The following is a 17,128-nucleotide window of genomic DNA, read 5'->3' on the forward strand; positions in this document are numbered from 1 at the left end:
AATTTACCTTCTAACGACTCTGTAACTATGACATACCTACCAACATGGTCCGCCACTACCTTCGGCACCTGAACCCAAACTCTTTTATTAATTGGCATTGCCCCCCCCCCATCCCGGGGCTCTGCTATCACAGCCCAAGTGGAACTGACTCACCCAGCCCTTACGGACCATAATCTGGTCCCTCACTTGTTAATGGGTCTCCTGTAAAAGCAAAACATCGGCCTTCAAACGAGAGAAAACTCTTGTACTCTTCACTGAGTGCTCCAAACCCCGCACTTTCCACATAACCAATTGAATCGGGGGCCTCTCGCCCACCCCCACCCCATCAAGTGAGCCATTTTCACCACGAGGGACTATCCTCCCCATCTGCCATATTCCTGAAACCAGAGCCCACCCAAGATGCCAACCAGTCCCACCCAACGGATGAGCAAAGAATAACCCCCAGTCACCGCCAGCAATCTACCCCCCTCCCCACCCCAGAAATCCCCCAGCAAATTCCTCTCGAACCAACACCTCTCTCTGGTCAGTTCAAAATAACCACGGGCAACACGGTAGCATGGTGGTTAGCATAAATGCTTCACAGCTCCAGGGTCCCAGGTTCGATTCCCGGCTGGGTCACTGTCTGTGCGGAGTCTGCACGTCCTCCCCGTGTGTGCGTGGGTTTCCTCCGGGTGCTCCGGTTTCCTCCCACAGTCCAAAGATGTGCGGGTTAGGTGGATTGGCTATGCTAAATTGCCCGTAGTGTCCTAAAAAGTAAAGGTTGTTGGGGGGGGGGGGGGGGGTTTTGTTGGGTTACGGGTATAGGGTGGATACGTGGGTTTGAGTAGGGTGATCATTGTTCGGAACAACATTGAGGGCCGAAGGGCCTGTTCTGTGCTGTACTGTTCTATGTTCTAACCTTTCATTCAGCACTATTCGCGACTATTCAGATAATGAAGCAATCCATCTCCATATGCAGCAAGTCCTGGACAACATTCAGACTCGGCTGTTAATTGGCAAGTTACATTGCACCACACAAGTGCCAGGCAACGACACTGCAGCACCCCCCCCCCCCCCCCCCGACAACCCTCCCCCTCACTGCAACCCCACCCTCACTGCAGCCCCACCCCCCACTGCAGACCCACCCTCACTGCAACCCCACCCTCACTACAGCCCCACCCCAGGATAGCCCCCACCCCCAGGACAGCCCCATCCCCACTGCAGCCCCACCCCTAGGACAGCCCCACCCCCATTGCAGCCCCACCCCCAGGACAGCCCCACCCCCACTGCAGACCCACCCCACTGCACCACCCCCACTGTAGCCCCACCCCCAGGTCAGCCCCACCCCCACTGTAGCCCCACCCCCACTGCAGCCCCGCCTCCCCGGCCCAGTCCAGCTGCCAATCACTCCCCAGTCCGTCCGCGCACTGCGCCTGCGCGGAGCCCGCCGGGGGTGGGGCCTCGCCGGTGACGTCGTCACGCCGGGCTGACGTCCCTTTCCGCCGGCCGGAGGTGTGGCGCCGGTTGAGGCGACGGCAACGGGAGCGGGGAGGCGGCCCGCGGACACGACCCGGCAGACCGAGCGCGCCGCTCGCTCCCAGGAATCAGCCTGAGCGCGCCCCCAGCCACTGAGGCTCGTCCCCCCCGCCTGTCTCCACTTTCCAGCATCGCTGCCAGGTAGGCGTGATTGACGGGAGGGGGAACCAATGGGAAGCGGCGGGGGCGGGGCTGTGTCTCTGCCAGCAGGTTAGGTTGACAGTCCTCCCCAGCATCAGGTAGGTTGAGAGTTGACCCCTCCAGCAGCAGGTTAGGTTGAGAGTTGACCCCTCCAGCAGCAGGTTCGGTTGAGAGGTTAGCACTCAGGCAATAGCAATCACAACATAATTCAGTTTAAAATAATGATTGCGAAAAAACATAAATACAGGTTCGGATAGATTGGGGAAAAAAAGTAATTTTGAGTCAATGAAAATATAACTGGGGAAGAGTAACTCCCTAACAGCACAGTGGGTGCACCTACACCACAGGGGCTGCATCGGCTCAAGAGAGCGACTCACCACTGTGATCCCCGGCTTGGGTGACTGTGTGGAGTCTGCACGTCCTCCCCGTGCCTGCGTGGGTTTCCTCCGGGTGCTCCGGTTTCCTCCCACTGTCCAAAGATGTGCAGTTTAGGTGGATTGGCCGTGATAAATTGCCCCTTGAAAAAAAAAATGAAATGAAAATCGCTTATTGTCACGAGTAGGCTTCAAATGAAGTTACTGTGAAAAGCCCCTAGTCGCCACATTCCGGCGCCTGTCCGGGGAGGCTGGTACGGGAATCGAACCGTGCTGCTGGCCTGCTTGGCCTTAGTGTGCAAAAAAGGTTAAGTGGGGGTTACGGGGATAGGGTAGATACGTGGGTTTGAGTAGGCTGCTCTTTGTAAGGGCCGGTGCAGACTCGATGGGCCGAATGGCCTCCTTCTGCACTGTAAATTCTATGACCACCAACTTCTCCAGGGTAATTTAGAACATAGAACAGTACAGCACAGAACCGGCCCTTCGGCCCTCGATGTTGTGCCGAGCAATGATCACCCTACTCAAACCCACGTATCCACCCTATACCCGTAACCCAACAACTCCCCCCCCTTAACCTTACTTTTAAGGACACTACGGGCAATTTAGCATGGCCAATCCACCTAACCCGCACATCTTTGGACTGTGGGAGGAAACCGGAGCACCCGGAGGAAACCCACACACACACGGGGAGGACGTGCAGACTCCACACAGACAGTGACCCAGCCGGGAACCGAACCTGGGACCCTGGAGCTGTGAAGCATTTATGCTAACCACCATGCTACCGTGCTGCCCCTAAACTTGTGATGGGGCAATAAATGCTGGCCCAGCCAGCGACGGCCACATCGCGCCAAAGAATTAAACGAGACGGTTGGGGGATGGGGGGGGGGGGGGGAATCTTGACACCACCGAGAGTGGAAACATTTAAAATCAGGATCAGTGGAGTTCGACAGAAAGGTATACTGCTTCAAAAGAAATGAGAACAAACGAGCATTAATGAAACGCCATGAATAGAAATGCAAATTGGCAGAGGGTTAAGCAGATGTGAGACGCCTGAAGACTGATAACGGTTATATTGTGAATGAAAATAAGGAAATGGGGACATGTTCAACAATTACTGTGTGTCAGAGATTCTGAAAAGCAAACAAGGTATCTCCGGGGGATACATGGTGAAGCTTTCTCATGGTGGATCAAAGGCCTACTGCAGACATTTCACTTTTTATTTTATTGTTTGAAAAAAAATGTGTTTATTCTTCAATGTGCATGTGGGCGGCACAGTGGTTAGCACCGTTGTTTCACAGCTCCAGGGACCTGGGTTCGATTGCCGGTTGGGTCACTGTCTGTGCGGAGTCTGCACGTCCTCCCCGTGTCTGCGTGGGTTTCCTCCGGGTGCTCCGGTTTCCACCCACAGTTCCAAAAGACGTGTTTCCTAGGTGAATTGGACATTCTGAATTCTCCCTCTGTGTACCCGAACAGGCACCGGAATGTGGCGACAAGGGGATTTTCACAGTAACTTCATTGCAGTGTTAATGTCAGCCTACTTGTGACAATAATAATTATTATTTTTGGAACTCGCTGCATAGTGCAGTGGAATCCGAGTCATAGAACATAGAACAGTACAGCACAGAACAGGCCCTTCGGCCCTCGATGTTGTGCCGAGCCATGATCACCCTACTCAAACCCACGTATCCACCCTATACCCGTAACCCAACAACCCCCCCCTTAACCTTACTTTTTTAGGACACTACGGGCAATTTAGCATGGCCAATCCACCTAACCTGTACATCTTTGGTCTGTGGGAGGAAACCGGAGCACCCGGAGGAAACCCACGCACACACGGGGAGGACGTGCAGACAGTGACCCAGCCGGGAATCGAACCTGGGACCCTGGAGCTGTGAAGCATTTATGCTAACCACCATGCTACCATGCTGCCTTTGAATGGTCTCGAGAAGGAGATCGATATATTTCTGATTTTAAAAAATGGGTTAAAGGGATATGGAGACAGGTGGGAGTTGGATTTGTAACCAGGAAGAGATCAGCCATGATCTGATTGAATGGCCGAGCAGGCTCGAAGAGCTGAATTGCCTGGAAGCGGGATTCTCCGCCCTCGGGATGCTCCGTTTTGCTGGCAGCCCGGGGGTTTCCCGACGGCGCGGGGCTGCCCCACAAATGGGAAACCCCATTGACCAGTCGGTGTAACGGAGTGTCCCGCCGGCGGGGTGAAACAGAAATGTGGCGCGGCGGGACGGAGAATCCAGGAGGGGGCCATCGCCCACACCGACCTTGGTCATTGGCCTGGAGAAGCGGAGAGGGGTGGTGGTGGATGGAGGAGTCCTGGTAGGAGATGGACTCACTACCTCAGCGGAGAGGTAGGGGTGGGATCAACTGCTTCAACCTTAACCATCCATTATGAAAATCGTGTTGTTTCTGGGCTGGTTTCCCCTTGGCGGAAGGATCAATTTTTAAAAATGAATTTTATAACACGCATCAAAATAGTTTACTGTAAATAAACATACTTCCCAACAATCAACTATACAGTCTGTACATATTTCCCCCTTTTTCACCCCCCACCCCTCCCCCTTTTTCCCCCCCTCCCCCTCCCATGAACGGCTCCTCAAACACGGTCACAAACACCCCCCACCTTTTCTCAACTCCCCCTGCTGAGCCCCTTAACTCATACTTTATCTTCTCTAACCGCAGGTCACCAGCCCCATTTTTCCTTATAAATTTAAAGTACCTAATTCTTTTTTTCCAATTTAGCGTGGCCAATCCACCCACCCTGCACATCTTGTTGGGCTGTGGGAGTGAGACCCACGCAGACACGGGGAGAATGTGGTTGGGAAAATTGGAACACACAGAAAATTGAGTGTCCGGCTTACGAAGCGACAACTCAAACTATGACCCATTGCCATGTACCTATTCTCGAACGAGCAGACTTATCAGTCACAGTAATTAATTCATTTATTTTAGCATTTGCATGGTCACAAGCGACATTCACGCCACATGACTGCCAGGCAATGACCATCTCCAACAAGACAGCATCTCCCCTTGACATTCAATATCAGGGGCTGTTTAGCACACTGGGCTAAATAGCTGGCTTTTAAAGCAGACCAAGGCAGGCCAGTAGCACGGTTCAATTCCCGTACCATCCTCCCCGAACAGGCGCCGGAATGTGGCGACTAGGGGCTTTTCACTGTAACTTAATTTGAAGCCTACTCGTGACAATAAGCGATTTTCATTTCTCATTTTCATTACCATCACTGAATCCCCCCCCCCCCCCACACAATCCACATCCTGGGGGTTACTGCAGTCCAGAAACTGAACTGGACCCAGCCACAGGAGAGTGGGCCAAAATGTGGCAGATAGAGTTTAACGTGGATAAGTGTGAGGTCATACATTTTGGTCGAAAAAAATTGAAAGGCAACTTATTATCTAAACGGGGAGAGACTTCGGGGAGCTGCGCTGCAGAGGGATCTGGGTGTCCTCGTGCATGAGGCACAGAAAACGAGCCTGCAGGTACAGCAGATAATATAGAAAGCAAATGCAATGTTGGCATTTCTAGAACAAGAAATTGAGTATAAAGGTAAGGAAGTGTTGTTGCAACTATGCAAGGCATTGCTAAGACCGCACCTGGAGTATTGTGCACGGTTTTTGACCCCTTATTTGAGGAAGGATGTAGTGGCATTTGAGGCAGTTCAGAGGAGGTTCACGAGATTGATTCCAGAGATGAGGGGCATGTCGTATGAAGAGAGATCGAACAGTTTAGGCCGATATTCTCTAGAATTTAGAAGAATAAGGGGAGATCAAATTGAGGTAGACAAGATGCTAAAAGGTATGGATAAAGTAGACGTGGAGCGGATGCTTCCTCTTGTGGGGCATTCTAAAACGGGAGGTCATAGAATTTACAATGCAGAAGGAGGCCATTTGCCCAGTTGAGTCTCCACAGGCCCTTGCATACAGCACCCTACTTTTTTTTTGTAGAAAATATTTTATTGAGGCATTTATAATTTTAATATTTTCACATTTTAAACAACAGAGAGATCCCAAAGAGCACCCTACTTAAGCCACACCTCCACCCTATCCCAGTAACCCCATCTAACCTTTTTTTTTGCACACTAAGGGCAATTTATCATAACCAATCCACCCTAACCTGCACATCTTTGGACAGTGGGAGGAAACCCGGAGGAAACCCACGCAGGCATGGGGAGAACGAGCAGATCCCGCACAGACAGTGACCCGAGCCGGGAATCGAACCTGGGGCGCCCTGGAGCTGTGAAGCAACAGTGCAAACCACTGTGCCACCCTGCTGCCCGTATCTTAGAGTAAGAGGTAGCAAATTTAAAACAGATTTGAGGAGAAATTATTCTCCCAATGGGTTGTAAATCTGTGGAAGTCCCTACCTCAGAGTGCAGGGCATGCTGGGACAGTGAGTAAATTTAAGGAGGAGTTAGACAGATTTTTAATCGGCAATGGGTTGAAGGGTTATGGAGAACGGGCAGGACGGTGGAGCTGAAGCCAGAATGAAATGAAAATTGCTTATTGTCACGAGTAGGCTTCAATGAAGTTACTGTGAAAAGCCCCTAGTCGCCACATTCCGGCGCCTGTCCGGGGAGGCTGGTACGGGATGGGATCAGCCATGATCACATTGAAGATGTTTAGGCTTGGGAGGTTAAATTGCCGGCTCCCACTCCTCGGTCCGTGTTCCAGGGAGGAGATGCTCTGGCTGATTTCACAATCCAGCTCTTGGTCTTTGTAACATTGTAGGTAATAGATGAGGAACATATCAGCCATGATAGAACGGCGGAGCAGACATGATGGGTCGAATGGCCTAACTCTACTCCTGTATCTTATATAAATACTGTGGCTGCAAGTATTGCAGACCCCCCCCCCCCCCAAAAGCCTGTCCACAATCTACAAGGCACAGGTCAGAAGTGTGATGGAATACTCCACTTGCCTGGGTGGTTGAGGGGTGCCCTGTATTACAATCCCGGACAAGACCCCAACATGTGCAAGGATACCGGACAGAAACCCCAATACATGTGTAAAACGGTGAGGAAATGATACTTTACTCAGGAGTGAGTCTGCATAAAAACAGGGATACGGTATATCAAAACAAACTTTATTATTAACACAGTATTAAACTACCTTAATATCACAGAAATATAGCTTACATATTAGTTAAACAATGCTTAATAATAAAAAAGAAACACTTTAACCTCTACTTGCTACCCTCTTTATCTCCAGTCAAGCAAAACCCATCCCGGGTCAAAACCCACTTTTAAATACAGTTAATAAACACAGGATTGCTTGCCAATCTTTAGATGAAGAATTCCTTTCAAAGACTGCTTGGAGACACAGAGAGAGTGCGCTCCTTTCAGGAAACAACCTTATTTTGACGACATCTTAATTGCACTCTTTTGCAGCCATAGTGTCTGTCTTTTAAACTGGGGTTAACAAAAAAAATACTGCACCAGATACATATAATACAATATATATACACCAATTTATTACAATCGTCACACCTGATACTGGTCTTCAAAATTAGAAGGGATTTTTCATGGGGAAGTTGTAGTGAAAATGTGTCCACATGTGTGGTGAGGCCAGAAATAGTGGCCATATTTGTAAGGGATTCACTAAAATCTAATATAGAATTCAGCAGAATGTCTTTACCCAGAACGTGGTGAGAATGGGCTAGCTGGGGTTACTGGGTTACGGGGAAAGGGTGGAGGCGTGGGCTTAAGTAGGGTGCTCTTTCCAAGAGCCGGTGCAGACTCGATGGGCCGAATGGCCTCCTTCTGCACTGTACATTCTATGGTTAATGCGGAGCTCTCTGCCACAGAGAGAGGTTGAGGAGGCTAAATACAGATGAGGTCTGTGCCCACTGGAGTTTCGAAGAGTAAGAGGAGACTTGCTTGAAACAGACAAGATCCTGAGGGGGACGTGACAGGGTGGATGTGGAACGGATGTTTCTGTCATGATATGCAGCCACACACACACAGTGATATACAGGCAGGCACAGACAAGCAGCTAATGGGCACAGAGAACAGGACATGGCCAATAAGCAGGCAGGACACTCAGGGGTGGGATCCGACTATAAAAGACACAAGGCACTCACACTCCACCTCTTTCCACTGTTGAACATCGAGAGAGTCAGTCAAGGGTGTTGTTACAATCTCACACCTCCAGCACGTGGCTCAGAGCTAGTCTGGTTCAGTCAGACAGAGTAACCGCACTTAAGTTAGCAGGGAGTTGAACTCACAGAGAACTGTGCTAACTGTGTTATTAATTCAATAAACCTGATTGAACTAACTTCAAGGTCTGGAGTATCTTTTTGATCTAAGCTGCATCCAGTTGCAGCCAGTGTTATACTAGTGTACCTAACACGACAGTTTCCTCTTGTGGGAGAATCTAGAACTAGGCGTCGCTGTTTAAAAACAAGGGATCGCCCATTTAAAACGGGACTGAGGAAAGAGTTCTTCTCTCAGAAGGTCTTTGGAACTCTCTTCCCCGACAGGCCCACGGAAGCAGAACCTTTGAACCACTTTAGGGCAGAGCTAGATTGTTGATGAGGTTGTTGGGGTGGGCGAGAGAGTGGGGCTGAGGGCTCAGGAGGCTGTGTTGATGGTGTGAGACGATGAGGAGGCGGAGAATAAACATCAGAATGGACCTGAAGGTGGACGTTCTTCACAAAGATATTTATTTTCCCGGTCCGCAGCTGCCGAGCGCCAACAGGACAGGGCAAAGCCTCGAGGAAGGAGCTGCCTGGCTGTTCCGCCGAGAACCCGGGCGTGCCGGCTGCGGGCTCAGCCGAGCGCCGCCACAGTTCGGGGGGGAGGGCCGGTCCGCGGGCAAGGGGGACATTATCAGGGGCTGGGGGCCCGCGAGCCGGCCAAAGGAAGGGGGACCATTTCACGGGCCGGGTTCACACGCGGCCGCTGCGGGCTGCCGCCTTGCGCACGCACGGCCACGGACCCGGCAATTCTCCGGACGGTATTGGCAGCTAGAACTGGTTGCCCGGCACTGCCGGCATGTTAGCCCCCGGCCAAACGGAGCATAGGCGGCCATTTTACGCCATTTTTTTCGGTCATAAAATGCCACTGTTCCCACGCCGGCGCAGGGACGTAGCCTCAAAATTGGAGAATCCAACCCCCCTATGTCCCTGTGGTGTCCGGACCTCAGCTGGAATATTGCGCACCGTTCTGGGCGCCACACTATAGGAAGGATGTGGACACATCGGAGAGAGAGCGGAAGAGGTTTACAAAAACGGTTCCAGGGATGAGAAACTTCAGGAGAGGTTGGGACTGTTCTCCTTGGGGAGAAGAAGGCCGAGAGGAGATTCGATAGAGTTGTTCAAAATAATGAGGGGGGGGGCTGGACAGAGTAGACGGGGAAAAACTGTCCCTGCTCGCAAAAGGATGGAGGACGAGGGGGGGGGCACAGATTTAAAGTGATTTGAAAAACACGCAAACGCGATGTGAGAAAAAACTTTTTTCACCCAGCGAGTGGTTGGGGTCTGGAATGCGGGGCCTGGAAGTGTGGTGGAGGCAGCTTCAATCGAGGCCTTCAGGAGGGGATTAGATGAATATTTGAGCAGAAACAATGTGCGGGGGTAAAAGGCAAGAGAACGGCACTGAGTCACGATGCTCGTTTGGAGAGTGGGTGCAGACAGGATGGGCCAAATGGCCTTTTGCGCCACAATAATTCTGCGATTAGCACAATGAGAAATGCTTAGATTGCACAGGAGAATATTGCCCTGTTCATTCCTATGTTTTATCTAAAATGGGTCAATTAACCACTGGAAACTTAGAGGGTGTGTGTCAAGATCATTATATCCAGCGTATACAATAAACAGGCTTCTTGCTTCGACCCTCGCTGGCTCGCCGTCATTTAAACAGATGCCAGATAGCAAAGGAGCACTCGAGAGCACAGTGGACCCAGTGGCCACTTGGTAAAGTGATGGACGATGCTGAACTGGAGAGATTGTCTGCTGTGGATTTGTGATGCTGTAACAGGATTGGACAGGACATTATCCAGAAGTATAGACAATGCTGGACTCGATATGCAACCGAGATATGCAACAAATGGAACTTGCATTGCTGTAGCGCCTTTCACAACCCAGCTTGATTTCACAAAGCGTTTTGAAGTTCAGCACTGTAATGTGGGACGCTTCGTAGCGAATTGACGCACAGCAGGATCCCACAAAGCAATGAGAAAATCATCATTTTGAAGAATTTTCCTGGAGGGATGTACATCTGAGAAGTCACATGCTCTTCTTCAACAGTGTGCCGTGGGACTGTTTACATATAATAGGGCCTTGGCTTCACTGTCTCATCCAAAAGACACAGCCACTGAGTGAGGCACTCCCTCAGTACTGACCCTCTGACAGTGCAGCACTCCCTCAGTACTGACCCTCTGACAGTGCGGCACTCCCTCAGTAATGACCCTCTGACAGTGCAGCGCTCCCTCAGTACTGACCCTCTGACAGTGCAGCGCTCCCTCAGTACTGACCCTCTGACAGTGCGGCACTCCCTCAGTACTGACCCTCTGACAGTGCAGCACTCCCTCAGTATTGACCCTCTGACAGTGCGGCACTTCCTCAGTACTGACACTCTTGACAGTGCAGCACTCCCTCAGTACTGTCACTCTGACAGTGCGGCACTCCCTCAGTACTGACCCTCTGACAGTGCAGCACTCCCTCAGTACTGTCACTCTGACAGTGCGGCACTCCCTCAGTACTGACCCTCTGACAGTGCAGCACTCCCTCAGTATTGACCCTCTGACAATGCAGCACTCCCTCAGTACTGACCCTCTGACAATGCAGCACTCCCTCAGTACTGACCCTCTGACAATGCAGCACTCCCTCAGTACTGACCGTCTGACAGTGCAGCACTTCCTCAGTACTGACCCTCTGACAGTGTAGCACTCCCTCAGTACTGTCACTCTGACAGTGTGGCACTCCCTCAGTACTGACCCTCTGACAGTGCAGCACTCCCTCAGTACTGTCACTCTGACAGTGCGGCACTCCCTCGGTACTGACCCTCTGACAGTGCAGCACTCCCTCAGTATTGACCCTCTGACAGTGCGGCACTTCCTCAGTACTGACCCTCTGACAGTGCAGCACTCCCTCAGTATTGACCCTCTGACAATGCAGCACTCCCTCAGTACTGACCCTCTGACAGCGCAGCGCTCCCTCAGTACTGACCCTCTGACAGTGGGACACGTTAATACTGACCCTCTGACAGTGCAGCACCCTCTCTGTGCTGGCCCTCTGGCAATATAGCACCCCCTCATACTGCCCCTCTGACAGTGCAGCACTCCCACAGAATTGTTTGTTTGACGCTCTCTGACAAGATGGTCCCTCAACATTGGCTCTCCGAAAATTAAGCAGGGGAGGAGAGGGCAGAGGACCCACCATGCGGGAACCCAAAACTAAATGGGGTTGCCTGTGGGCTCCTGGGGGAAGGTTTCGGGAGCTACGTTCAAAGGCAGTGCCTGCTGGAGGGAGCTGGCATCATCTGCTGAGAACCACCCCCCTGCCCTTGCTGCTGACCCCCATCACTCACCCTGGGTCCCCCCCGAGCGATCAAACCTGTGCCTTGGATGAGTGCAATTACCAGCAGCGGCCACCGTCTCCCATTGGCACTGTCAGCCAATGCACAGCTGCCAACATCTGGCTGCCGGTTCTCAGAGGGCAGGATTCCCGTCCCTGGGGGGCCCTTTATTGTGGGGAGGGCCTGTTAAGAGTCTGATTAGCCCTTAGTTGAGTGGGCCTTTACGAAAAGTGGGCAACCGGGGGCTCTCGCTGACTGTCAAGCGGGCAACATTAAATTATGTGGGCAGCGTGATATTTACTGCCACTGAAGGACACTGTTTAGTCTTTGAGTCACTTTGAAGAGGTGAAGGGGTCGATATCATTTAATTTGTTTTGACCCCGTTCCCACAGGTGAAAGGCCGCAGCCTCAATCTCATGTTCCGCCGTCCAATCAGCACCCACAATGGATTTGAGTCTTGGTCACAGAAGGAAAAAGGTAATTTAAAAAATCGGAACTTTTAATATTTCTCCTTAAAAATCGACGATCGACGGAAGTGATTAAAAGTCAGGAAGAATCAAGCTGACTGGAAACGCTAACTCAGTTTCCCTCTCCCCAGGTGGATGCCAGACCTGCTGGGTTTTCCTCGCATTTTCTGTTTTTATTCCAGATTTGCAGCATCCGCAGTATTGTGCTTTTATTAAAAATCTCACCCTGCACGCATTGCCTGTGTTCTCATTTTTCTGAGGGAATCTGCTTATGTAAACGTCACGCTGTACTGAGCCCTCCTGTTGATGGTAGTCGTGCTCCGTCACCTCCATCCCCTGGGTTCCTGCCTGTGCAGCCGGGAGATCCCCAACTCCACTTCCTAAATTATCCTGGGTTATGGATTTCCAGCTGTTATTAATTTGATGGAACAAATATTGCAGAAAAATAAGAACGGCCTGATGTTCAAAATTAGGATTGATCCAATTATCCCTCGGCCACTAATGATAGAATCCCGACAGTGCAGAGGATGCCATTCGGCCCATCGAGTTTGCACCGACCCTCTGAATGAGCAACTCCCCCTCCACCCTATTCCCGTAACTCCAGCTAACCTGCACATCTTTGACCTTAAGGAGCAATTGATCATGGCCAATCCACCTAACCTGCGCATCTTTGACCTTAAGGAGCAATTGATCATGGCCAATCCACCTAACCTGCGCATCTTTGGACTGTGGGAGGGAACCGGAGTACCCGGAGGAAACCCACGCAAACACGGGGAGAGCATGCAAACTCCACACAGTCACCCAAGGCCGGAATCGAAACCGGGTCCCTGGAGCTGTAAGGCAACAGTGCTAACCACTGTGCCACCTTTGACTGCTCCTAATTTGTGTTATCGCCGCTTAGGGCAGACACGGGAAGAATGCGCCGTGAGGCAGCAATGCTAACCACTGCGCCACCAGTGCTTCCCTTCAATCAGGAACCTAATAAAAATGGGAGCCATACATTGAGGCTACCAGCAGATCGGAGGGATTGAAGGCAGGAAAAGGTTACAGAGACAGTTCCTCAGCTTAGAATGCCACTCCCCGCTGTCACCAGACTCCTAAATCACCCTCTTATGGACTGACCTCATTAACACTACACCCTGTATGCTTCATCCGATGCTGGTGCTTATGTAGTTACATTGTATACCCTGTGTTGCCCTATTATGTATTTTCTTTTATTCCCTTTTCTTCTATGTACTTAATGATCGGTTGAGCTACTCATAGAAAAATACTTTTCGCTGTACCTCGGTACACGTGACAAGAAACAAATCCAATCCAATCCACTCAGCTACAGGGAGTGTTACAGGGAATGGGGTGCAGGGTGACAGTCTGTCTGGTTTTGGGGTGCAGGGTGACTGGTTTTGGGGTGCACGATGACTGTCTGGTTTTGGGGTGCAGGGCGACAGTCTGGTTTTGGGGTGCAGGGTGACTGGTTTTGGGGTGCAGGGTGACAGGCTGTCTGGTTTTGGGGTGCAGGGTGACTCTGTCTAGTTTTGGGGTGCAGGGTAGCATGGTGGTTAGCATAAATGCTTCACAGCTCCAGGGTCCCAGGTTCGATTCCCGGCTGGGTCACTGTCTGTGTGGAGTCTGCACGTCCTCCCCCTGTGTGCGTGGGTTTCCTCCGGGTGCTCCGGTTTCCTCCCACAGTCCAAAGATGTGCGGGTTAGGTGGATTGGCCATGCTAAATTGCCTGTAGTGTCCTAATAAAAGTAAAGTTAAGGGGGGGGTTGTTGGGTTACAGGTATAGGGTGGATACGTGGGTTTGAGTAGGGTGATCATGGCTCGGCACAACATTGAGGGCAGAAGGGCCTGTTCTGTGCTGTACTGTTCTATGTTCTATGTCTGTCTGGTTTTGGGGTGCAGGGTGACTGTCTGTCTAGTTTTGGGGTGCAGGGTGACTGTCTGTCTAGTTTTGGGGTGCAGGGTGACTGGTTTAGGGGTGCAGGGTGACTGTCTGTCTGGCTTTGGGGTGCAGGGTGACTGTCTGTCTGGTTTAGGGGTGCAGGGTGTCTGTCTGTCTGGTTTTGGGGTGCAGGGTGACTGTCTGGTTTTGGGGTGCAGGGTGACTGTCTGGTTTTGGGGAGCAGGGTGACTGTCTGTCTGGTTTTGGGGTGCAGGGTGACTGTCTGGTTTTGGGGTGCAGGGTGACTGTCTGGTTTTGGGGTGCAGGGTGACTGTCTGGTTTTGGGGTGCAGGGTGACTGTCTGGTTTTGGGGAGCAGGGTGACAGTCTGTCTGGTTTTGGGGAGCAGGGTGACTGTCTGTCTGGTTTTGGGGTGCAGGGTGACTGTCTGGTTTTGGGGTACAGGGTGACAGTCTGTCTGGTTTTGGGGTGCAGGGTGACTGTCTGGTTTTGGGGTGCAGGGTGACTGTCTGCCTGGTTTTGGGGTGCAGGGTGACTGTCTGGTTTTGGGGTGCAGGGTGACTGTCTGGTTTTGGGGGCAGGATGACTGTCTGTCTGGTTTTGGGGTGCAGGGTGACTGTCTGGTTTTGGGGTACAGGGTGACAGTCTGTCTGGTTTTGGGGTGCAGGGTGACTGTCTGGTTTTGGGGTGCAGGGTGACTGTCTGCCTGGTTTTGGGGTGCAGGGTGACTGTCTGGTTTTGGGGTGCAGGGTGACTGTCTGGTTTTGGGGTGCAGGGTGACAGTCTGCCTGGTTTTGGGGAGCAGACTGACTGTCTGGTTTTGGGGTGCAGGGTGACTGTCTGGTTTTGGGGAGCAGGGTGACAGTCTGTCTGGTTTTGGGGTGCAGGGTGACAGTCTGTCTGGTTTTGGGGTGCAGGGTGACTGTCTGGTTTTGGGGTGCAGGGTGACTGTCTGGGTTTGGGGTGCAGGGTGACAGTCTGCCTGGTTTTGGGGTGCAGGTGGCTGTCTGTCTGGTTTTGGGGTGCAGGGTGACTGTCTGGTTTTGGGGTGCAGGGTGACTGTCTGGTTATGGGGTGCAGGGTGAAAGCCTGTCTGGTTTTGGGGTGCAGGGTGACTGTCTGTCTGGTTTTGGGGTGCAGGGTGACTGTCTGGTTTAGGGGTGCAGGGTGACTGTCTGCCTGGTTTTGGGGTGCAGGGTGACAGTCTGTCTGGTTTAGGGGTGCAGGGTGACTGTCTGGTTTAGGGGTACAGGGTGACTGTCTGTCTGGTTTTGGGGTGCAGGGTGACAGTCTGTCTGGTTTTGGGGTGCAGGGTGACTGTCTGGTTTAGGGGTACAGGGTGACTGTCTGTCTGGTTTTGGGGTGGCGTGTCTATGTGGGTCTCACCCCCACAACGCAAACATGTGCCTCGTGGATGAAATTGCCCCTTAATTGGAAAAAAAAGGAATTCATTTGGTCAAATCTTTCCCCATGGTTTTGGAGTGCAGGTACCTGCAGATTTAGGGGAATGAGGATTGATTTGGGGGTTCAGACCCCTCTGGCTTCAGGACTTGCTGATTTGGTTTTGGGAGCGGTCCCTTCTCGCTTGGGGTGGGGGGGGTAAGAGTTTGGGTTTGGTGTGCAGAGTGTCTCACGGCTTTGGGTATTGTCTCTGACTAACACTGCTGGAAATAACCTTGATCTCTTTTGGTTCAGGTATGTGCACAGTTTCGGGAAGGCAGGAGGATGATGCCGTATGTCGAGCCGCTCAGTGCCCTCTCCCGGTGGTACCTTTACGCCATCCATGGTTACTTCTGCGAGGTGATGTTTACAGCCACCTGGGAGTTTGTGGTCAATTGTAACTGGAAATTCCCAGGCGTTACCAGCGTTTGGGCCCTTTTTATCTATGGCACTTCAATCATGGTGGTGGAGCGAATGTACCTGTACCTCAAAGACCGATACCCCAGCGTGGTGAGATGCCTCATCTACACCCTCTGGACCTACGTCTGGGAGTTCTCGACTGGGTTTATTCTGCGCCAGTTCAACGCCTGCCCCTGGGACTATACCCAGTTTGATTATGACTTCATGGGGTTAGTGACACTGGAGTATGCAGTCCCCTGGTTCTGTGCGTCCTTCATCGTGGAAAAGCTGGTGATCAGGAATACCCTGCGTCTGCGATTCGATGAGACTGGAGAGCCACGAACCCCTACCATCGCCCCAGAGACACTGTGGGGCCACTTGATGGGATGAGTAAGGCATTCGCTCCCCGTTCCGCCTGAGCTTCAAGTCTTCTCGTTTACATTTCCAGAGTTGGAAACAAACAGCAACAAAGGACCTCAAACCCATTAAACCGGTTATTCTCTTGCGCATTTTACTTTTCAACGACGGAGAATCCTTTTTAACCGCATTCTGACTCCAGCGCAGTGCGATCTGGTTTAAGCGTACTGCCCGTGTTACTGCTAAGCTGCTCACTGAATTGTCCTCAGTCACAGTGCACGCACTGTCCGTTAACAAGTATTTTATCCTCACCGACATTGACTACGGTGGGGGCCTCTTCGAGTATTTAGAATAACTTCTTTCACTTCATGTGAAAGCGGCAAGCTCTCGCAATGCAATCACCGCTGCTGCATGTTATGCTGATTTTATGCTACCTGACTTATTGCCAGAGGGTGTGGGAATGACTACGTGCATTTCTGCAAAGGCCCCACTCTCTGTGCATAGCTCTCTCGGTGCATACTTTCCATACTGTTTTTGCTGGTACACCCAAAGAATGGGTCCAAATCAGTTGCACCCCCTCTGTTCAGGGACAGTGCAGAGTGAACAGATCGATAGATGAGGGTCAAGGTCTCGCTGGGGAGAACACAGTGTTATCACGAAAACCACAAAGCGTGTTCAGGAGCCAGAGGGTTGGGGGAAATGCATGTGCCCGAATGTTATCCAAGGACCGCTCGTAGCTCTAGATCCGACTTATCCCTTTCTGGTCCATGCCATCACAATAAAAGCCCATCCAGTGGAGAAAATAAGCGACACATTCTGTTTCCAGGATTTACTCAAACCCTTTGGAAAGCTCTGGCTTGCCGGGGTGGCGAGGTGCCACACACTGGGTTCCAGCCACTGAATCTCACAGGGGCACGTGACATTCTGCTTGCTGCAGACTAGGCGGATGCCCACACGTACACAATAAAGCTCAGATCACCCAGCT

General features: G+C 51.7%; 1 protein-coding gene across 1 annotated transcript; it reads left to right on the forward strand.

Annotated features, from left to right (window-relative positions):
• The first annotated feature begins 1,475 nt into the window (after nt 1-1,475).
• On the forward strand, nt 1,476-17,126 carry LOC119957935 (transmembrane protein 229B-like). Its single transcript, XM_038786151.1, has 3 exons — nt 1,476-1,656; nt 11,971-12,055; nt 15,643-17,126. Exons 2-3 carry the CDS (start codon nt 12,023-12,025, stop codon nt 16,174-16,176), a joined length of 567 nt encoding a protein of 188 aa, XP_038642079.1. The 5' UTR covers nt 1,476-1,656; nt 11,971-12,022; the 3' UTR covers nt 16,177-17,126.
• Nucleotides 17,127-17,128: the final 2 nt, after the last annotated feature.

This window comes from Scyliorhinus canicula, chromosome 27 (genome assembly GCF_902713615.1).
Source record: "Scyliorhinus canicula chromosome 27, sScyCan1.1, whole genome shotgun sequence".
Classification (NCBI taxonomy): domain Eukaryota; kingdom Metazoa; phylum Chordata; class Chondrichthyes; order Carcharhiniformes; family Scyliorhinidae; genus Scyliorhinus; species Scyliorhinus canicula.